At 39.7% G+C, this 24,338-nt stretch overlaps 1 protein-coding gene across 1 annotated transcript in view; it reads right to left on the reverse strand.

Annotated features, from left to right (window-relative positions):
* EHBP1 (EH domain binding protein 1) overlaps positions 1-24,338 on the reverse strand; it is a 206,204-nt gene that overhangs the window by 101,306 nt on the left and 80,560 nt on the right. The window contains exons 8-11 of the mRNA XM_062490659.1: positions 19,421-19,525; positions 18,597-18,719; positions 9,819-10,071; positions 3,358-3,541 (exon numbers count right to left, since the gene is read on the reverse strand). Coding sequence (XP_062346643.1) covers positions 3,358-3,541; positions 9,819-10,071; positions 18,597-18,719; positions 19,421-19,525 — 665 coding nt within the window. The remainder of the gene's footprint in view (positions 1-3,357; positions 3,542-9,818; positions 10,072-18,596; positions 18,720-19,420; positions 19,526-24,338) is intronic.

Raw genomic sequence — 24,338 nt, forward strand, 5'->3', positions numbered from 1 at the left:
TGGGACTGATCTTCTTTCAAATAAATTCAACATAAAAACAGAGAAGAAATCTAAAACTGACTGAGACTTCACCCTGCTGAAGTTCATATTTATATTCTGTAATCAGCTGAAGCAATGATGAGCACTGATATGCATGCTGTGTACCCGGTCTGATACCACATTTTGAATCTGAGACCACATTTTTTTCCACAAAGTCACCAAGTGGAGGAAATTTAAAGTCTCTATCACCTCTGTGAAAGGCAGAACCTGGTTATCCAAACCGTGTAAAGAACAGTAACACATGTGTGACAGTAACAAGCCCAACAAGGCTTCAGCACTGTTGGGCTTGACAGCACTGTAGCAGTTTGATGACTGAAGAGCTTAATTACAGCTTTGCACTTTGTCAGACTCACCTAAATAGAGTCAGCATACCATAGTTTTCAAGTCATTTGAGATGATTAACTGTGGGGTAACTCCAGATCTCAGACTCTGCATTTTAAGCTCTCTCTGATGACTCAGATCAGTTTGGAGGAGATACACAAGACAGGAGAGAATGAAGATATTCCTTTAGGAAGTGTGAATAGATTAAAAAAAAAATGCAAAGCAAACCTTCCTCCAAACTCAGATATGGCAAACACTGAGCTAATTCTGTGGGCTAAAGAGCTGGACCTTTATGGAGCGTTAAACCCTGCCTTATCTAAGACAGATAACTGACCCTTCCTCAGCAATACAGCTGACAGGGGATCTTCAGTTGATCAAAAGGGCTAGCTCAAAAGGAAGACACTGAAGAGGCTTGGAAAGGGTTTGCTACTACACTGACTGACTGCCCATCACTTCATAAACTTGATGGCAATAACAGCATTTGTGTTTTTTGGATTCAGCCAATGTGGTGAACACTGCTAGCACGTGAAGGAAAAATGAGCACCAAATACTCTGTCAAAGATCTGCAGAGGAGCTTTTGGAATATTTTTCCTTAAACTCAGAAGTTCTAATATCAACACTGTGTTTGTGTAGTTTAAAGACTAGCATTTCTGCTCCCTAGGCATTTCCTATGACAGCCACCAAGACAGGGAATTGAATCTACTGAAATCACTTAGCCTCTGGTATAACTCCCAAAACTTTCTGCGCATAGCAAACTTGGACAAAACACTGACTATGACACATGATTTAACCTCCCTTTACCTAAGTTTACCTCTACAGGACTATTCCCCTACATAAGGGCACGTACTAAGTTCATGTTTGTATAGTGCCTATACCTTTGGATGGAAGTTTTTCCAGAGTTGCTAAACATTGTCTCTATTATTGAGCAATAAACAAGTCCTTTTTTGCCAACACTCCAAGTCCCACCTGGGCACTATTTTGTACTGTTCTGTGAGAAAATGGTTTCTTTTCTTTTACATGCCAGTACTTTTCCAAAATTCAAAAAGCATTCCAAGTAAAGTGCTTTTGATCTGAGTGCAAAACAATTCAAGCACAGAGGAAAGACTATGCTTACAGAAAGCTTTCTGCATTGCAAGTGACCGTACAATATTTTAACACACCCACTCAGCAAAACTTTCCACTGTAATATAATGAACCAGGACACCACATCTGCTTTGGAGCCTTCCCCAATATGTCCTATCCTCCAAAATCCTGTTTAAAAAAAATTAAAGCTTTCCTATAAAAAAGCACAGAGTTTCACCTTCCCTCCCAGCCCTAATGAAAATCAGTGTTTCAGTACATGGAATTCTGCTGATCTCAGCTGTGGGTCAGGGGCAGAAAGATGGGCTGCAAGCAGGCAGGCACCAAAATATTCACCAAGTAACACCACACAGACTGCCCATAGCAGCACAGTCTTCAATCCTGAATCTTCACTTAATCAATTCCACCTTGCAGACACTCTAAAGCTTCATCTAGGGCCGACAAAAACTACAACAACCAAACTCAGTAGTAACATGTTATTTCAGCACAGCCAGGATGTGTATGAAGCAGAGAGACACATTTTCTTGGATGCCTAGCTGCAAAAAACCACTTCTCAAACAGTGAGCGAGGGGGACACAGTTTCCACCAAGCAATCTGATAAAAATCTCCACACTTGTCTCTTCACAGCCTTGGTAGTACCAAAAAGCTTTGCTTTGGCCATTTTGTTAAGACCCAAGAGCCAGACTACACCAGAAATCAAATAATGTGTCACTTTTCATGCAGAAACTCATATAGAAACTCCAGCTAACAGGACTGAATGCCATTTCAGAGCATTATAAAACTGCTGTGCTTTGATTTCCCATATCCCTGGTTGCAGTTTTGCACATGAAGAATAACCTGTGAAGTGTACTTGTGGTCTTACTCTGCTGTTTTGCTTTGCAATGAGCAGACACAGAGAGGTTACATTTCTGGGCTCATACCCTTTAGCCTGAGTGAGTGGCAAAATGACAATAAGATCAGAGCCTGAGTGGACAAGGACATGTGAGCAATCTGGCTGAGTAATTATGCAATGAAATGATAGGTATGACAAGTAGTTTCCCTCAATTCTGAAACTGGAGTACAGCACCTCTGATTGAAGGCATACCAGATGCATGCATTGGGAATGATAGACTAGAAGGGAGTCCTCATCTTCCTACCTTTAAAACAATGTATAACACTTATTTCTAAGAAAGGTCCATTAACTTATACTATTAAGTGATTATTTTGTTTAGAGAAAAGGCACAAGTGGTGCTCACTGCTGAAACACTGGAGTTGAAATCCACACTGAGAGAAGTTGGCTGTTGGAGTAAGAAAACACCCACACCTCACATTACCTATTCCACTGAAATTAACTCTGATTTTCCCATGAAAAACATAAATGGATGTGCATATGTAGGCATCCTTAGTCTGAACATTCCTGGTAAACAGTTAACCTCTTTTTAAGAGGACTGTCTTTTTTTTTTTTTTTTTTAATTACTTCAACATAGCTTTGGAATTGGACATATATAAATCCTGATACAAATAAAAACAGTATCCAGTACTAAGCTTTAAAAACCCAGATTTATGATAGAAATGCAGAGAGAGACTCTTCAACAGCAGCAAGGCTTAGGAGCATTAAAATAGATCAGGACAAAGCACTGTTCAACATGATTTTCTTCCTTCTCCATAGCATATCCAGCTGTCCTGTAACACTGGTTACTAGAAGACTCTCTTCTTTGAAACTGCAGTTGCTGTTACTGTTGTCATTAAATCCTTAAAGAAAAAAATACAAGCTCCTACTGTTGCACTCTCCCTATGAACCAAGTGAATAGAGACAAGCCAGCACCTTATTAAGTACAGGCAAAGCTTTTAAATGCCTGCAGAAGTAAACAGGATGTTTACAATGCACACAAATGTACTGTTATGAACAAAGACAAAATTTTGGTATGAAAAGCTTACCTTAGGAGAGGAGGAAAACTCCCTCGATGCAGGAATTGCTGACACGTTCTCACCCATGACCATCTCTGTCTTTGGCAAGAGGTTTGGGGGTTCAGGAGCCTTTCTTTTAATCTTCTTTTCTGGCTCTTGCAGAGCAACTTTAATTAAAGCAGGGCTTGATTTTGGTTCATAAAATGGATTGGATCTAATTAAAAAAAGGGAAACACATTTCTTTGCTATCTCTTTGGAAATAAAACCAAAAATTAGACCTGCTTAGGAAAGCCAATGACTAAAATGCTTTTATTATCCCACACAAGAATGTTTTACCTTTATACACTTTTAAATACTACATTTTCATACAACTGAAAAGTGAGTTACAACAGCTAAAACTGCATTATTCAGTCACAATTTCCATAATTTTTATTAAGTCCTGTATATTGCAGATTTTTTTATCAACTGCATAAAAGCTAACTCTTCAATTACACTTTGATTCTACCAGAGTGATCTGATTTTATGACAAGATCAATACCAAAACACGTGAGTGAAGCTGCTGGGTGTTTAACACTCTAATTAACAGAATAAAGACAGCTTGAGTAGAAGAATTAAGAATCAGGCTACTGGTACAGACATGTTCCCATAGGGCTTTAGAGGCCTCCCTCTTGGCTGTCCAGTTTTGAGAAGTTTGGCCTCCATGAGTACACATTCAGCCTCAAATGTATTTCAAACTCTGTAGTTTACAGGTGCCACACCATTTTAAGAACACTCCCAAGGTAAGAGAACAGTGTAAGAAAACCACATCTGACTGCATGCATCTCTGTGCAGACACTACTAGGCATCACCTGTCAATTTTGAAAGTGCTTTTTACAACTAAACCTTATTTGAGAATGCTGCAGAGTAAACATCTTCCACCAATTAGATGCAGTGCAAAGAATCATCCTTAACTCGGGTGTTCATGTTCCATCTCTGCGTTTGTACCACCCCAAGTAAATGCCCCCACAGCCAAATTTTATGTTAGCTTAATACATCAAATATCAATTGATCAATCAATCAATCAATAATCTATCAAATAATGGCTTCTTCTACACATTTAGTAGAGCCCACAGTTTTTTACCCTGCTAAGGATACTTAAGGGAATCTTTTTTGCACTGAATTATTTCATTATTAATACTACTTGCTTTTTCATATTCTGCAATCCAAAACTGGACAGTAGGGATACATTAACTTATTCTCTTCTAGTCCTTCTTTCCCCTGCAAGATATATTTATCACATAGCTCAAACTACGATTCCCAACAATCTATCTGCATACAGATACAGTTATTATATGGAGTGGAACCAACCACAACAAACAACCTCAGTCCCCTGAAGTCCCTTAGAATTCAACTCTGGATGGATGCATTAGGTCAGAGTCTACCTAGCTAGATCCATTCACAAACTCCCCCTCAGTATGAGAGTCAGGAGCTAGTACACACTATTTTTCAGAACTACAACAGCAGTAAAAACCAAGTATTAATCCAGCTGCCTTCCACAAAACATTAAATTTCTCCCCTTCGTTTGTACTTGTAGCATGAAAATGTCTTTCAGTCTCATAGACAAACTTTAGAATTTATTTTAATGCAATTTACACTCATCCTGTTTTCGCATAGAAAAAGCAAGCAATTAATAACCTACACCACAGAAATCTACTTTTGAAAGGCAATGTTTACCAAAGCACGTAAGTGAAAATCAGGCCTTTCTAAGAATCTGCTGCTTCTGCTCCTTAAAGAAAATTATATCCAGCTCCTGAAGCAAAAGGGAAGACTAACACTGAAGTAATTCATTTGTTGACTGAAGGCAACTTTCAGGTGCTCCCACTTTGGTGCCCATCAAGTGCAAAGCTCAATCAAAACTAAAGGCAACCAAAGAAACAAGTTAAATGGAAACAGAAGGGTGTTTTCCATGGGAGGCAGTAGGAAAAGGAGGTATTCAGGCTGAAGTGTAGAATGCATCCAGCTGTCAGGACCTCTAATTTAGCTGACAGCCCAGCTCAGGTGCCTTCAGACACCAGAGAGTTCAAAGGGAGGTGAAAATGAAGATAAAAGAGATAAAGGCTGAAGAACAATGCATTCAATGGGACAGCACAAGGTTTTAAGTTCAGCAAGTCAGCCTTCAGAACAGCCAACAGGCACAGCACGTTCACAGGCAGGAATTTACCTCTGAATCAAAAAGGTGTTAAAATTATTTTGGTGTGAGGAGAAAAATACCCAACACCTTATCAATGAGAGTAAACAGGTTTGGAAGAACCATCTTTTGAATTTTTAAGCTCCAGAACTGCCTGCACTGCAGGTATCATCCTGAAGAGCTGCACTCTCTGTACCTACCAGAAGGAAGTGCTAAAAGGAGAGAGGCCTTTTTCTCTAGAGAAGAACTTGCTTGAAAGCCAGACTAAACCCTCACATTTTGGTCACAGAAACAGACACACACAAGTGTTACCTTTTACCTTTCTCTCTGCATCACCCTTACTTGATCTTACAAATATTGAGCAAGATTTTTGAAAAATAGTGTTAATACAGAAAAAAAAAACCAAAATGGTTCTTTCCTGAGCAAACTATAAAGTTTGAAGCCATGAGGATCTGGTATGCGTAGCACAGCTTGATCCAACAGCTTCCACACGGCTCTACAAGAAACTAAGCATCTGAAAAATCTGATTGAAAAGAGCCTTAGCTGGAAAATATTAAAGCACTTTCTCTGAGGTCAGCCCCATATTTACTAGTTCTGTGAAGTTACTTAATGGATTCACATAAAATGATTTGTCTAAAGAGACACTAGACTGTCCTCCACAAAATTAAAAAAAAAAATCAGACCTGACAAGATACCTGGCATTAAACTGTCACTGACAATGTGGTGGGTTGTGGCTTCTTGTGCAACAGGCAACTTCAGCAGATGGCAACTTGATAGCCTTGCCAATTACACAGCATAATTCTAAGCCATACAATGATTAACAAGATAAGGAGCCACAGAGTCAAATTATATTGGAAAGCAAATTTTATTCTGGCCAATTTAAAAATTATTTTGATCAGTCTTACCAGTTAGCTGACAAAAAAAAATTAAAATAAACATTTTACTGAAGAGGAAACCCAAAGTTGTCAGGGCTAAAAAGTCAGGCAATATTGCCAATCAAAAGTACTAAGGTTGAAAGCATTACACAGTAAGCAGTTGTGAGCTGTGCTATTTTCAAATAATTGACTTCACAAGGTGTACCATCCTTCACTAACAGGTGGATTTTAACGTACAAAATTCCAAAAAGCAAAAGCAGAATTTTCCACTAACAGCAAAATGCCCAAACTAACAAAAGGAAAATGCAGTCCTTATCTTTAGCTAGGTATGAGAATTTAGCCAGAGGAAGTATGTTTGAGAGCACAGGTTTGCAGCAGAGTAAATACACTGGCTCACCTAAGTCCCTCTGTGCCATGCAATGCCCCACCATGCTTGTGCTCACGACTGTGCTTTGTGTGTGTTATGAAGTATTAGCTCTCTTCACAAACATTAGTCAAATACATTTCAACAAAGCAAATTACCCAAGGTAAATCCTTCACAGAAGTGCACTGAGGCCAAGTACCTTTTACAGGATTACAGTGAGAGTCTGTTACAAAACTGGAGTCAGAGTTCAGCTCTTGGGACACTTCATGTAAGCCCCGAGTCCAGAATCTGAACTAGGGATCTGCCAGAGCAGAGTGGGACAAGGGTGCTGCTGCTAACTGGTGTGTCCATGTTCTCAGGACACAATACTGCATTTCCCACAAAATATAAGAGGAAAATGCAAGCAGTACATTAAGTAAACTCCAATTAGACATTTAGGACACGGGGGTAAAAATACATTGTATTTCCTGATATACAATAAATTAGGAGCCTTCCATTTCTTCCATTTCATGCCTTCCACCTATAGGTTCAAAAGGACACCTGGAGACAGCCCTTGACCAGTGCTAGCCAAAAATGAAACAGAATTTTTAAAAAAATCAGAAGACAAGATGTTATGAGAGAGGTTGAAAATAACATGCAAAGTTTTCTATTCTCATGAAATGACTCAGTTGTTCAGCTTTGTCTTGAATACACTGCTCAGGCCAAGTCAACACATCTTAAAATAGACACATAGCAGAAGAAATAACAGGGTCCAGAGACGGGCGGTGGAAATGATTAGAGAGATGAAGAGACTTCTGTATGAAGAGAGATTGAAAAGGTTAGCACTCAGACAAGTGACAAGGAAAGGTGAACATGCTAGAGGTAGACAAGACAACATATGTTTATGGCAGGTAAATACAGTACTACTAAGTGTTGTTTTTATAAGCCAGCAGAAGAGACAGTATGGGATTGGAAAGGGAATTTATTTACAGTCAACAAGAGAAACATTTCATTAGATACCTTGCTTTCTTGTGGAGCTCTCTGCCACAAATTGACATGGAAACCTAGACTTCAAGAGGCTTGGAAGATTACCCACTTATGTAGATAATAAAAGCATCAATATTGACAACAGGTAAAAACAATACACATCTGGACAAAAACCCTCATGACTTAGGGCACTCAAAAACCACCAACTGGTACCATCTGTGAAAATTCTGCCTTTGGTGCTCACCAAATCATGCCTTAGCAGAAGCTTTCTATTTAAAAAACTGAAAATTAAGCACATGAGATGAGGCAAAATAGTGTTTGTAGTTGTGATCTAATATCACATCTCCTGTGTTTCTAGACTGGACTTTTATCATTACTCATTCCTCCAGAGTGTTTCAGTATAAAGATTCAAGGGTTCTCCTTGCCACACTTCTACCCAATGCACTCAGCAAATGGTCTCCAGGTTTTTTGGTATGATATATTGCTCCTGTAACTTCAGAGGAGAATGTGAAGAGGAAGGTTATTTTGGGGGTCAGGACATAAAAATCTCGTGTAAAAGATGTAAAAACCTGATTTTACAGTGTTTACTGACTCTTTATCCTTCCATCTTCCCATGGGACACTGCTTTATCATGAAAATACAGACCAGCTTTATGTTCAAGTAGAATCCACCTATGGGGAATTTATTTGTATCTTTGGGGTGAAAAAAAAAAAAACAACAAAGGGAATGGAGTCATCAAAACAAGAAGGAGGCTGTTGTTGACCAAGGGCCAAAGTCCAGTACACAGCAGAAGGAAGGGTTACAACCCTGTCACAAGCCCCTCTGGCACAGATGTGCTTAGGGTAGAAATGGAAGTATAAATAGAAAACAGAGAAAAATTTTCATTTGCTCATCCATGTGGCTTTTTCTCTTTCTGCTCCTTTCAATCTTTGCTGTCCTCTATACCTATATCTTGGTTGGTGTAAATGACACACATTTTTATTCCCTACAGATTCTGGTGGCTAGAGAATGACCAGGAATGCCTGGTGTTGCTGTCAGTGTGATCACACTGTGCTCTGAAGACACAGCAGCCTGTGCTGTTTGTTCAGGCACTGTCCTGACAAATGGAGCTAGCAGAGGCATCATTCCCAACACCCTTTATTTATTATTTTTTTTCTTTTATTTTTCACAGACCAAACATCAACATTAAATCCATGGCTACAGAGCTTTAAAAGGAAAAAAACTCTGCAGAGCCCTTTGTATGTTTCTATTAGAGTGCCTAGGAATCCTTCCATTTCCTAGACCACAGCTACCAACAGAAAAACAGAAAGATCATGATACCATACCTCTGTTAATACTGAAGTAATGCAAAATGTCATGCCATGATAAATCTCATTCAATAATGTAAAATTAAACGGTAATTAGAATTGTTGTCTGTAAAATTGCTCAGATGTAATCACCATAAACTGTCTCATGAATGGTGTGGTTGGTGACTAATGACCACAAACAAGGATTAAGGATACACCTTCCAACCTCTCAAGCTGTGCAGGAACTGCAAAAACCTCTCCCTTACTGATAGTTTTTACACCATAATACAAGGCAGTCAGTGTGAGTTCATAAAGGTTTTATGTGTGGTCATTCTTAAAGAAAAAAAACCTAAGTAATGAGATTCAGCTTATGAGTTTCTCAAAAATGTGCTATGCAGGATGCAAAATACTCTTCCTTTTTACATACCGCATCAAGATAAAACAAACTCCCTGTTATCGTTGGCAAAAATTATTATTTTATGTAGTAAAAATAAGAGCAAAAAGGAAAGGAAGGCCCAAGCTCTGTTGCTCCTTTAATTTCTGCCTCATTTGCAAATGTCAGGGCATGAAGTGTCAGAAAGGTCCACAGACTTGTTCCCTATCAAGTCCTTTGCTATCAATAAGGCAAACTAAAGTTCCTCACTGATCATGTTCAGCTGAAGAGCATGACCTGGGGCTATGGCATTTCCTGCTGCTGAGCTGCCCATGGATGAGTCTGTCCTAAGGAGGTGATTAAGGATCACGATGGTTCAGCCCAGTACACCTCTAGATTAAGCCAGGGATCCCACTACTAATGCCTGCAAAGCTGCTGAAAGACAGAGAATCATACTTACTCATCCAGCTCTTCCTCCTCAGCTTTAGAGGTATCTGCATAGAGGTATTTGCTCATATCCACTGGCCTGATGATTTTCCTTTTTGCAGGTTGTGGAGGAGAATCTCTTACACTTCCAGGTGCTTCAGGGGGGTGATCTGGCTCATCAAATGGGTTTAAGTACTCTGGGTCTTCTTCATCCTTGAAGGGATTGTAGCTGTCAACATAGAAACTTTCTTCTGGCTTTGAAGACAAAGCTCTTTTAGGGTGAAGTTCTACCAAATAACAAAAAAAACAAATAAAAAAAAAATTAAACAGATCTAACAAATTAAAAATTTGAAACTATTTTATCAGATCATTACATTTTGAAGGCCTATGAAAAGGTCAAATTCTCAACTCTCAATACATAAAGTTATAGCCTTAGGTGAATTTTCATGCTTGTTTATTCAAAATAGGTCTTTCAAAAGTCTTTTAATTTAGACTATATTTAATAAGCTTCATTTTCTCACTTACTACAGCTCTTTCAACATTAATTACTAGTTTTCTTATTTGTCATATAAATGGTATCACAACAGATATTAAAACATTTCCACAAACTATTAGCGAATTTGCGTCCTAACAAAATGTTCCTAATTATTTATTTGAGCTTTTAATAAAGAAAAAAGATATTATATGTTTTATAATATTGCTGGATTTAAAAATTGTGATAGCAAGTATCACAAGTAAGTAGGTGGCCTTTTAATTTCTTAAAATTACTGAACTAAAAACCAGCTATTAAATATGACCAGTAATTACATTTCAAAACACATGTGCCCCTGGTAACATAAACATAATACATAATCTCACTGTAAAAATGAATTTAAATTACCCCTAAAGAGATAGATAATCAAATCACTCATCTTTTATTTGGGCTGTACAACAAACAAATTATTGGCAAGCTGGAGTTGCATGCTGTTCTCTGTGTAATATCTTTTCTGAGGTGTCTGTTATTCTACAGTGAATGGCTTCTGGATACTGAATAATGCAAATCCACATACAGCAATACATTTGTTACAAAGACACTCAGTAATGTTAATTTTACTCTTCTTGCAGCATCCAATAATCAGCAGCTATGTTCAACACTGGAGGTGATGTACTTTCAAAATCTATGCAAATAGGAACTTCAATGTAGTGTCATTAAAACCTAACTTTCAATAACCATACTCACATTACTCTTATTGAAAAGTGTGAGTTTTTCAGAGGTAAACTGGACTAAACATACTTTTAAGGTTTAACAGAGCAACTCTATAAGTTATTTGTACCAAGAGTCTAAAAAATAAAAAGATGGACTACCATGTGGACTTTTCACTGAAGAAATATTTGGGAGGAAAAAATCTCTAGTCACACAATGAACAAAGGGAAGCACTGTGCTTAGGTGAGTTTGGATGGATGATGTACCAAAGCTGCTAATCCTGTTGAATTGCTAGAAAATGTGAGTGCTCTCTACCCTGAAAGCAAACATCCAGCTCACCCTGAACCCAGCCATTAGCATAGCCCAAGGTGATGGAAAGCCCTACCCCGTGCAGTGTGAACAGCTCTAACTTTCAATGGGAACCAGAGCCATTCCCAGTTGGATAGGAGCACCATCCCTAGCTGCAGGTAGTGACTTCACCTCTCTATGCACTGGACTAGTCACTAGATCAGGGCAAAGGCTCAGAGCAGGAAAGGCTTTAGCTCTTTTCAGGACTAGAGATTCACCTGCAGCCTGTGGAGGAGACCCATGCTGGAGCATGAACATACAAATGAACAACTGCATAAAAAAGTCAGGGTGTGTGTTTGCAGCATGTCAGCTGTAGTGCGTGTGTCCACTCCTACCCCAGAGTAAATGCTTATCCCTTAAGAGAAGGGAATGAACTACTGGGAACTTATCCTGGAAGAAACACTGCATCACCTGCACAGCAGGTGATGTGTATTAACCCCAGTCTATATGGTGATGTGATCATAAGCCCACATCCTTTTAAGAAAGCTGTTTCAGAGAAAGCCACAGTGAAATAATATTGAAGGTCCACAGCTTAACTGACAGGAGAAAAAGCATTTAAGGCAGAAATTCTTAAAAACACAAATATGATCAAATCAAGCAAGAATCCTTCAGAGTACTATAGATTAAATACATCAGAGCAGAGCCCAATACCTAAAATGTGCTTGTTCATTTATTTTAAGCTTAACTGGAAAAGTGGCTCTATATAGACTTAGGTCATTCTAGTATCCAGTGCAGGTGGCCAAAAGCTTCACTCTGCTTGCCCTGAGATGTCCTCAGTGTGGATATTTGCAGCTGAGCTGACTCCTTTGACACTGAAAGCTTACAGACATATGTCCAAACTGTTTTTAAAGTCAGGGGAGTCAAATCCCACCCTTACTGTACACCGTATGCACAGTACATACTGTACATACCACACCTTGAAGCTCATGGCAGTCAGAATACTACTCAAATATTACTCACACATTTAATGATTTGATGAACCAGAACAAGTAGAAGTGCTTTGGAGATGTGTCCTGAGAAGACAGTTCCATAAAAAAGCAAAAATAACTAATGAAATGCAGAAAGAAAGGACTGATACCTTGATCAAATAATGTAGCTTATTGGCAAAGCTTTAACCAAACTTTTTACTACCTTAAACTTTGCTCAGATATTAGAATATTTTATCAAGAGAGTGGACAACTACAAATAGCTGCTTCTGCAACTCCATATGATGGATCATTGCACCTGCACATGAATCTGTTGATAAATACACATTACCATATCTGAGGGAAACCTTCAGGTAACACACAGGAAGGAAAGTCAGTAATATATCCTGAAGTTAAAAACATTCAGGGAAACAATCTCTTAAAACTTTGGTGTAAGCTTTTATTTTTAATTTGCTTTTAAGCGTCTCCTGGAAACAATGAGTTAAATGCTTGTTTAAATCTGATAATTTTTTTAATTTATCAGGGCAATGCAAATGGTTTTTGCAATTCTTTCTATTTCAACACTAGATCAAGTGCTGTAACCCTAACTATGACAAAATTATTTCTCTTTTTCATTGGCTCAACAGGAACTACACATTTGGCCTTACACACACAGTGTTACGTGTAAGTGCTCAGACACCTCTGGCTTGTTAATAACCAAAATATTTCACAAAATTCTACACGCAGGCTGAAATTTAAAAAGCTTCTAAAAATGTCATTCTCAAGACACTTTTACAGGCAGAATTTTGTAGAGGCTCAGCTGGAACCCACTTAACTTGGCTACTCATTCTCTCTACTCCTGCCATCCAGGACACTATTTTCCTCCCCCTTCTGCTTCCTTCAATGAACCCAACAGGGAGGGAGGGTTCCAACAAGGGTCCCCACCTGAACCCAAACAGGTTCTATTATGGGGTCTCTGAATCCCTTCAGAACTAGTTTTGTGTCAAATGTTGGTCATCATAAGCCTCTCTATAACAAATTAAGTTGTTACGATGATGACTCAACAGCACTGCTCTTAAAGCCACACCCGCTGTCACCTGTCACTCTTCTGTAACACACTCGTTTTCTCAAAGAGCTAATGATGCTGAGAAGTGCACTTTGGCAGGCTAAACATACAACAGCTTAGAAGGGGTCTATTTCACTCTTGCAGTTGCTTTTACATTCAGAAGCAGCAGCTTTCCTGACATCATTCATCACAGCTTCACACAGGGCTCCAGTCTCTACACTGATATAAATTTAAAAAAAAAAAAAAAAAAAAAGAAAAAGATGCTTGCAGTTTGGCATGTCAAGGGTCAAATACAAAATAATTTTGCATGATTAAGTAATAAAGCCACAGGGGTAGGAGTGACAACAAGAGAGGCAGAAGTATTACTACAGCAGAAGCACCAGCTGTTCTTGTGCCAGATTCTGGAAACATTACTTGCTCTAACTCCACTGAGAAAGACTGTTTGTGATAATAATCACTCTGGCACTAGTTATCTGCACAATCAGCCAGAGCATCTCCAGAAATCACCCTGCCCTTCAACCCACTTGCCTTTTGTAACACAAACATATTGTGACACATCCCTTAAAACCAAACAAAACCTCCACCAAAACATCACACATACCACTTTCCCCTTGGCAGAGGATGAAAGAAGCAGCCACATGAGAAAGGTACTCGGTTACACCACTGACTGCCTGACTGGCAGGCAGGCACACAGGTACCATGGGATGGGAGCACCCAACAAACAGCACAGAGTAAAGATGGAACTGCCCAGTGCTTCTAGAAAGAGTAATGACTGACATCACATACACCACTGGTGATTTTCTGACCCTTTTATTAATATACTCGCAACACTCTGCCTTTCATGAAGAAGTAGAAGGGACAGAGTCACCATTTTCCTCTCAATTGGCTCCTGTGCTGCTCTTTGTACAGGGCTACCCTGGAACGATTTGGTGTTTGCTGCTGCATTGTAACAGTTTTCATTTTCAGTGTAAAACATGCTGCACAGAGCTCAGAAGTTCACACACAAGGGGATGAAATACACTGCTGAAGTAAATGGTGGTCTAAATGACAAGGGGTGCCAGCAAAGAGCTACCCTCATGTCTCGTGTTTGTTGTATTGGTCATAAACAACTTCAAAATTTGTATTCCACACCAAATTAAACTTTCATCTGGAGCGATGAAAGTTGGTTTTCTGCTTTCATTTCTACTTTCATTCTACTTTTCATTGTTGTACATATTGACTTCCCCAAGTAAATATTTTGCACAGAAATTAACTGATTTTATAATTCTGTTGCACTGTGACTAAAGATCCAAAAGGCAGTCCTGATATGGTCATGTAAAGGTTGTCTAGGATAAAGCTGCAGAGATAAACTCTTCAAAGAGATTATTTTTTATTTTCCCAGATTTCTAATGTCTAGCTGACCTAGTAGATACAGAGGGAATAAGCCTCAATTTGACATGCCAACCAAGAAATACATCTGAAGATTTTTTTTGAGGTGAGCTGCTCATATGCACATCCACTCTGCTGTGTAAATTGTGTAAAATCACTGACACTGAGGACTTTTTAAATCCCAGCAGCATCCAGAGCCAGCTTGCTGATGACCCTCTGCCATGCACCACACCTACAGCGTGCACATGGATGCTGGAGCACTCACGCCTTTAGTTTCTCTCCACCCCACATTCCCAGGGCTAAGTGATTACAGGATTAGTTAGATAGAGGGAAAGCAGCTGGTTTGTGAACAGGCACAAGAAATATCTGTCTAGGAAACAAGTATCTACTGGCAAGTAATCCTCCTTTCTCTCTGAGTGACTGTCAATACATACATATTCATACACTGGGTGACTCTGAGCACACACGTTACAAGCTTGGTAGGAATATCCTTGGAATATCTCTGCCAAATAGTGCATCATGCCTCCTCACATTGGGAAAGGAAAGGAAAGAAAAGGAAAGGAAAGGAAAGGAAAGGAAAGGAAAGGAAAGGAAAGGAAAGGAAAGGAAAGGAAAGGAAAGGAAAGGAAAGGAAAGGAAAGGAAAGGAAAGGAAAGGAAAGGAAAGGAAAGGAAAGGAAAGGAAAGGAAAGGAAAGGAAAGGAAAGGAAAGGAAAGGAAAGGAAAGGAAAGGAAAGGAAAGGAAAGGAAAGGAAAGGAAAGGAAAGGAAAGGAAAGGAAAGGAAAGGAAAGGAAAGGAAAGGAAAGGAAAGGAAAGGAAAGGAAAGGAAAGGAAAGGAAAGGAAAGGAAAGGAAAGGAAAGGAAAGGAAAGAGGAAAGGAAAGGAAAGGAAAGGAAAGGAAAGGAAAGGAAAGGAAAGGAAAGGAAAGGAAAGGGAGGCTCCAGCTGGCTGCTCTGCACATCTTGGGGAAATTAAGTAACAAATTCTTCAGAGAAGACTCTGAACTTTCGCAAAGTCTAAGTTCCAGATTATGCCTTGTCCAGATAAAAAGATAAAGACTAACATGTAAGTGAACAGAAAAAAATACCCCAACCCTGCACATATAAAAAGTTAATCTCTTGATTTAAGCAGATCACAAGACAAGTGAAACAGGTAATGTGACTCTAAGCCTGTAGGAGAAAGCCTGCCTTAAACTCCTGAACCTCTGTCATGCTCTCGAGCTTCTGGGGTGGCCACCAAAAAGGTTACATTCACTTCAGGATGCAAAAGCAAACAAGCAGGCACAGTCTCAAAGAGCTTCCTAGAAAGAGAAGGCAGTAATAAAAGTTCCACTGAGGTCTCAGAATGGAAGAATCATGAGTGAATAACGGGACACAAATGGGGCAGCCTTCAGTAGCTGGGCAACAGGATGAGAGCAGCTACGATATTGCGTAGCCTCAAAATGCACTTCAAAACAAAGAGAAATCTCCCCAAAATTGTAATGTCGAGGTGCTCCCCATGTAGACAAACTGATTCAATTAGACATAGAAATACATAGCACATTCCTGCTGTTGCTGAAGACCAAAACCATCTCCTCTAATTTGTCTCAGCACCATTTTTTCTGCCCCTCAACTTTCTGTGGAAGAAGAGGACTGGAGGAAAGGCACATGTCAAGAAGGCCAAGCAAGGTTATGGGAACAACAACCAGCTCCCATTACAGGGACAAGACAGGTCTGGAGTGGAAGAACCAGTGAGTCTCAGAGGCGTCTGAGGTAAAAAGAAGAACCCCTCAGGAGCCACTCATCACAACATAAAAGCTTTAAAAATGCCACACCAGATGTCCAGCTCTTTGTCTGATAGCTTTGTGTGGAACTCACTCTTTCAGACAATCTTTCAAATCTTTCACCCTGGTTTAGTGCTCCAGGAAGACACTGTCACGTGAACCTTACAGAAGGTCCACTCCTCCCAAAAAAACACCACCTTATGACACAGTAGGAAGAATCTAGTGACACCCTGTTTATCCCAATCACTGTCCTGTTATGGTATGTTGACTGCTGCATGACAGTGACTGTGTGTGGGAGTAATGCTTGGTATTCACACACCCAACAACTCAGCATTGCTGCCCACAGATCTAGATGGGACCCAAGAGTCTGATCACAGAGACCCTCCCAAGTACACAGAACAGACCCAGAGAAATGGAAAAGTGTCCACACCTCTGACTGAAGATGACTGTAAAGGCAGACGTCACCAAAAGAACCACTATCAACTGAAAAAAACATGCCCCTGACATACTGAAGTGTTTTAGGAACATAAACAGGCTGATGTCTTGGGTGCAGGCTGCTCATAGTGAGCTTGCCACAAGTTATCAAGCTACTCCAGTCCTAAGAAACAACAAACTCCCAAGATGAGAAAGAGTCACTGCATTTTGTGGCCAGAACACCCACGGCTTTCTTCTAGCATAGGTTCTTGCTAGAAAGGAAAGAAAAGCTGGGTTAGGAAAAAGCAGTTTAGGTAGGATGGGACTTGTACAGCTTTCTCCGTGGAGAAGGGAGCTCTTCTGTCTAAAGCAGAGAAGGAGGAAAGGAATATAGGCTGAGTCTCTTAGAGCAAGTTATTTATGGACTACAAGAGGGATTTACATTCCCACTTATTCTGCTTCCTTCCATGATCCTAAAGGAATTCACTGTCAAGGAACAGACAGGAAACAAAGCCAAAGATTAGGACACGCAGAACCTAATCCATATATCCTGGTATCTACAAAGATGAAACAACTCATTTCTGCAGCTCCAGAAAAACCTGACAACTTTATAGGAGGAAGGTGCCCAGGATAGTGGCTTTATGGCTTCAGTTGCCAAATACAGAAGATCATGCAATGTCCCTGTTTCAGAAATTCAAGCTCTGAGTCACACCACAGCCAAAGTATGACAGGACTTGATCCCCACCCACATCATTCTCCGTGGACTCTGAAGGCAGAAAAACTGTGCTGTGAGTAAACATTCAGCTTCTCCAAAGAAAGTGAGTGACCACAGGTGGAAACTGCAGCTTGGAAATCCACTCTCTTTGACCTGACCTTGGAAATCCCTCAGCTGCACCCTGGGCTGCTCCTGCTCAGTGTGGTTCCTCTCCATTGCCATTACAGAGTGACTTGGTATTTTCTGTAGGATGAAAAGTCTTGGAGCTTTGAACAGGAAAGGTTGAGTACAGCTTCAAAATCGGGAATTAACTACGAATTGGCCTTCTGAGTAGCTGCAAGCTAAAAGTGATACATCCAGCAAATGGAAGATATGCATCCCTGCATATCTGGGCATGGAGTTGAGGACAGCAGAGATGTTTGCTGTCCTGGTGCTCCCTTCTGTCCTTATGGCCGAAATCTTATCGGATAAAAAATCTACGGGGGTTGTACATCTCACCCAAATGGAACAAGAATGGGCATGTCAGACTGGAAAGGGGATTAACACCTAGCATGTGGTGCAAGGCATGGTGCCAGAAGGCTTAACCGAGGAAGCTATAAAAGCAAAAATAAAAGGAAGAGTAAAAGAGAGAAAATTAAATTGCAATAATGAAGATTAGTGCTAACCAAGAATAGCTGTGATGCAGTGAAGATTGCAGTGAAGGAAATTATGATATGAACCATCACCTACGTGGAGCTGGGTTTTCTGACAGAGGGTGTTGCTCATTCATATCACGTAAGGTGAGTACTAGTAACACACCTGATAAGTCTAAAAGTCCCTGTTCCAACTGGTAGCCCCCAGTAGCAAATACACAGAATGTGCCTCAATACAAAGGATGTGGCTCAAAGGATTAATCAGTTTTCTAGTGGATCATTACTATTGCTACCTCAGCGCTATGAAATAATTGTATTTAATCAATTAAAATATTTCATTTGTGGCCCTACAGAAATAAAAATCATGTTTCACAAAGCAATTGCAAGTAGCAATGAATTATGTAAAGCAAATTCATTACCTTCGACATCAGGGTCTCCAAATGGATTTAATTCTGCTGTGTCAGGATCACCAAAAGGGTTCGTGCTGGAGTTGGCCAGGTCTTGCTCCCCTTCATCCAGAAAATTAAGCTTATTGATAAGCTCTACAAACAAATTGGAATATTGTTTTAAAATAGATACAAGCTGTTCAGCCAACACATCTGGAGCTCAAAAAGCCCCATGTCAATAGTCCCTCGAAACACAGCACCAGGGTATGGCACGAACTGCACGACTAAGTTAACACAGTCCAGTAAGTACATCAACAAAGGGGGGAAAAAAAAGTGAAATGAATGAAACTTCTATTTGCTGATCAGAACATTATGTAACAGAAATTACTTCTAAAAAAGCCTTCTCTTTTCTTTGTTAAATAAATGTTGTGGAACATCTAACAAGTTAAATACAGTGATTTTGATTGTTCACATACATACTATCTGCAGGAAATTTTAATTTTTGGATGTAATGTGCACATCAAAGCTGAGAGAGAGCATTTTGTCACTTTAGAAAGGTCAAGTATTACTGTCCACACAACTAATGTTTTAAGCTTAGGGTCTGGTGGTTTCTCTTTCTTTTTTTTTGGTAATTTTTTTTCTTTCTTGTTCATTATCAGATGACAACGGAGCTGTAGCGGAGACAGGCTCTTTCTCTATCATGTTGTTACCTGTTGGATGCACTACAAATTACTGAGAGTCATGCTGGGTGGAAGCACAGAGATAAAACTGACAGCTGAATACAGGCAGGAGTCAAAAGGTAATGGGTCACAGTAAATACAATCAGAAACAGAAAGAAAGGATGAAAGCTCATAGACCTTCAGAGGAACTGGCTGATTTAGCTGAAGGCATATTTGCTCGCTTTATGCAGTCATCTTGATCTTCATCTAAGCTGCTCAGAGCATTCAACTGGTTTACAATTTCTGTAAATAGAAGCCAGTCAAGACAAACGTAAGGCAAGGGCATTTAATGAAACAGAAGTGGAACGAACACTGTTACCAGAAAGAGAGAGAGTGAGAGAGAGAGGGTAAAAGGATAGATTTAGAACGAGTCCTTACAATTATATAACTACAGCAAAATACCTGTGCAGGTGCTCCAGGGATAATTTAACATGAAACCCAGTTAAGCAGACACAAACAAAACCTAGCCTGGTTATGGTGTCACCAACAACAGTTAGTTTTATGAGGACGAGTATAATGCACATCAGTTGAAAATTCAGATAGATGTACTCGATACAATTTCAAGATTTTTCCTGCTGACGAAGAAAACGTGAATATGAAAACATTCAACCAACACAAACCAGCCCCAGAATAATTTATCTTCCTCCCAAACCCTCCAGGTTATGGAAAACTAACCAATACAACATGTATTTTTTTGGCTTTTTTTATTTATATACAGACTCTGATTATTTAACGTTTACAATTAGTCATCATTACATTCTGACCTATGACAAGCTGAATTTACCTAAATAGTTTTAAAATACATGATCACTATTGTGCCAGGAGAATGCAAATTGAATGCATATTTTGGCTGAATTTTCACTGTCCTACTACGTAAGTAACACCTTGCTGTTTGTTAAAATCCTATTTCACCTTCTGTCCATAATGGAGAGATCTGAATCACCATGAACTAGTAATTTTTAAAATGTGTTAATGTTTAATTCTATTCAAGATGGGGATGATTCCATAATTCTGGAAGAAACAAAAAACAACTAGGTCTGAGTGGCTTCTGGCCCAAGGGGAAAAATTCCTCTCTGCTCCTGCCTAATGCAGTCCCATCCACAGCATCTGACAAATGGAGCTCCTGTAGTAATGGGGATTGAGCCTGGGGGCATCTCTGAGAGACCTCAGCATAAGTTTCTGTGGAGAGGGGACAGCCTTCCTCATCCTTCCAGATGACAACCAGGCAGGAGAAAGCTGGGCAGGAGAGATGATCCTGCTTGTTGAGTATCACTGCCCCACCGACAATCTTTTTCATCTCCTGTCTTTTCCCAATGAAATAAATGGATGACGCCTTCTGGTGTCACCAGAGAAGTTAAAGCTTCATGGCAGTCATTCTTGTACCTCCTTTAAGGTTTAATTTTTTTTGTGTACACAAGAAGTTGCCTCTCAGTAACACTTTTAGTTTACTGCTGTTTTGAACTTGACTTTTTCTCATCTGGGTTTTGTTTGTGATTGCAAAATTTGAATAGTATCCAGACTCTCCCAATTCATGTTGGTGCTCATGGTCACCCAGAACTTCCTAGTCAGGGGACTTTTTCATGCTTTTTCATAGCTGACACACTGACACCCCTCCTGGTTTCATGCTTTCACAGACAGCACAAAGAACCTGAAGCCCAAAGCAGACCAGAATCTGATAATACTTCTGTCACATGGATAAAAACTTCTTGGGCAAATTTAAACTCCTTTGCAAAGACATGCCAGTCTGCAAATTACCAAGGAAAATTACCTACTCTGCCAACATCTATCAGACAGCCTAAATGCTGGCACTGACAAACCCCAAGCAGAATTCCTCTGTAATGCACCTCCCAACTGATTCTGACCTTAAAGCATGAATCTGCTTACATGGGATTACACTTATATCTGGCTACATAGAGTTAATTTAATCATCCTCATTTCCTTGTTTTTAGCTCCAACAGACAAGACTATTATCCTAAAAAGTAACACCAAAACTGCCCCAAAACTTAGCTTTCTCAGTATAAAACCATGCATACACCTGAGAAATATGCATAATATAATACTATTTTCTGGGAATTTTTAAGACTTGAGATAGGCAATGGAACACACCTTTCTGTACTCAAATAAAACAGAGCTGACCTCATAAAACAGCAGTACTAACGAATTAGTAGTTAAAAACGGACTCAGATGCTGACATGATTTACAATTTATTATGTCAGCATGTGGAAAAAAAAACCCAAAACAATTATAATTCAGTTTTTATTGTCAGAAAATAACAAATTAAGTTCAGAGCTTTAAAAAGAGGGAGTTCTTTGATGTGGTCTGAATCATCTGGTCTTATCTGCCAACCTAAACACCCATATGCACTACAATGTTTCTCATTACAATATTAAATGGTTTATGTCATATTTTGGAGTATGGAAATGGTAGGTTGGAGATTTATATCCTATATTATCTTTTATAAATCTCATTATCTACAAACACACATTAGCTTGTTCTACAAGTATGTCACATAAATCACTGGTTTGGTTTTGGGAGTTTTTTTTTATTCTTCTCTCTTTCTGGTTGCTTTTTTTTTTTTTTTTTTTTTCCCTCCAAGCATCTTGGTGATCCTGACAAAAAACAAAAGTAAATGTACCAGAAGTTGTCAGGAGAGGTATGGTTTTGCAACTTGCAAAAAAAGGGTTACACATACTGTTATCCAGAAGCTTGCTCTTGAAACATGCTGGGATTCAGACCCCTGCAAGAGGAGTCTGGGCACATGGGCACATTGCTGATCCCACAGCCACTGTGCTCCTGGGCAGATGGAACAGGAGGCAGCTATTAACCCCAGCATGAGGCTCTAAGTAAGAATCAAAATATTAAGAGAAGCAATGTATTTATTACTGCCCTGTTTGTGAGTTATGAGGAACAGTTTCTTCAAGTATGAGGTGACTCGTGAAGACTAAGCACAGGATAATTCTGGGAGGTTTAAATCCATGTATATTGACAGTGTAGAAACTAAATATTTGAAACTTAATTCATGGCAACAAACAATTCTCAACTTCACACAGAACAGTTGGGGGAGATACAGCTTTTACACACTAAAAATTTCAATAAGAAATACTGAGAAGGAAGAGGGGGGGAAAGCCTGAGATGGAGGGAGATTCCTCCAAGTGAAAGTAGTCCTTGGAATGGAAAACATCTTTCAGTTTGGTCAGTTGTATGGCAACAATTCCATGTTGACCACCCCAAATTCCACAGTGCTTTTGAGGTCAGTCTTTATTGTGCCACCTACTTCACAGCTGAAGAAACAGAGGCACAGATACCTACTCAAAGTTAGGCAACCCATCAAGGAAGAGAAGCAGCATTTCCTAACTCACCTGCACCATCTAGAGCCCCACACAGCAGATGTCCCTTGTTCTCCCAATAGTAGATAAATATGCTCATCTATGAAACTGCAATTTTGGCACAATGAAAAAAAAAAAAATCTCACAAACAAAACCAACAAAAAATGCTGTACACTGCAAAAAGGAACAGTGTCTGGTAAAAGATTCGTGCCACCTCTTGCAGCTGTGCCTTGGCAATGATAACTTTTCATCCATCAATCCTCACTTCTGCAAGAAAACCTGGAGTCAAAGGTAGGAGAATAATCTCTCCCTCTTGCTACTTGCACTTTACTTACTCCTAGCCCAGTGACAAACACTGTGTACTGCTCCCACCATTCCCATGAGGTGTTAGGATCCCCGTTTTACAGCTGGGAAAACAGGCACCGAGGTGAGGGATTTGCTGCAGGGCACTCTGAGTCATTGAAGCATTCCAGCTCCTCAGCTGCCAACACCCAACACGGCACAAGAGGAGAAAATGTTGGTAGCAGCAAGCTTTCAAAAGGGTTATGTAACTTCCTCAATTAACTTCATGGTATTCTGTGAACACTGCTTTTGGAAGAACTCTTTGCTGCATCAGTTTTGTTACATTTCCTTATTTCTAAATTTTTTCCCTGCTTTTCTACAAGGATTCCTACCTCTTTCTCCCTTGCTTCCTCAGCTCTTCTCCTAGCTTTCCACATTCATTATATTTATTACAGGAGTCACTGCAACTGCCAATGAAATCAATTTTGAACATATGTTGAAATAGACACTTTACATCTTATTTATTTATGTTTACTTACTGCCCTATGTTTTATGTTCTCCCATTTGCTTGGGAAATTGCATGCACTCATTCCCCTCCAACATCCCTCTCCTCCTCAAAGGTGGGAAAAGCTAGCCAGGCTCATAAAGCAACTCAGCTGTTGTAACCAACATAAGAAGAAAAAGTCCCAGGCTGACCTTCCTCACGTCATGATTCATTTACAAAAAAACCCAACCAACCCAATGCTCCCATCCTGTATGGTTGGAAAACAGCATTAGAGCAGGCCGAGCAAGGCACAGAAATTGTGTATTCCAGAAGTATTTATTAGTTTTGAACAGATAATTTTGGCCTTTGCAATAGCAGGTGGAAAAGCTGAAATGACTAAAATAGCTTGTGTTGCACATCAGCCAGCTCACCCTTCCTGTTTATCTCCAGGGATGTTCACTCCATACCCAAAGGATAGTAGATAGCCTAGTGTAACCTAGATCAGATCTTTGCTTGTTTAGGAATAATTTTTAGCCTCGTTGAATGCTGTAAAATCAAGTGTTGAGAAGCAAGATCTGATGTTTTTCACCTGCTGCCCTTCTGCATATGGGTTTTCTGTAGTCCTCAGTGCAGTACCCAGGCAGATCCTATTAAAACCCTTGTGCACAGGAGTTTCTATAGACTGAATATTACCTCTCCTTAATTTGGCCTTCACTGTGATTATCCAATGGCCTGGTGTGTCAGGTTTTGTTTGATGTTGTGATCTGATTTATTCTGGTTACACTGGGAAAGAAGTCGACCTTGCAGAATGATTTCAGTGTGACCAGACTGGTATATCTCTGCTCCCTGACCAAGAATACATTATCTTAGTTTTTCAAATATTTCATTCCAGACTTTGCAATATGCTCTGTGCCAGACACATACAGCACAACTAGAGATTTGGCCAGGGCAAAATATGTTTAGT

Source organism: Cinclus cinclus, chromosome 3 (assembly GCF_963662255.1).
Source record: "Cinclus cinclus chromosome 3, bCinCin1.1, whole genome shotgun sequence".
In the NCBI taxonomy this organism is placed as follows: domain Eukaryota; kingdom Metazoa; phylum Chordata; class Aves; order Passeriformes; family Cinclidae; genus Cinclus; species Cinclus cinclus.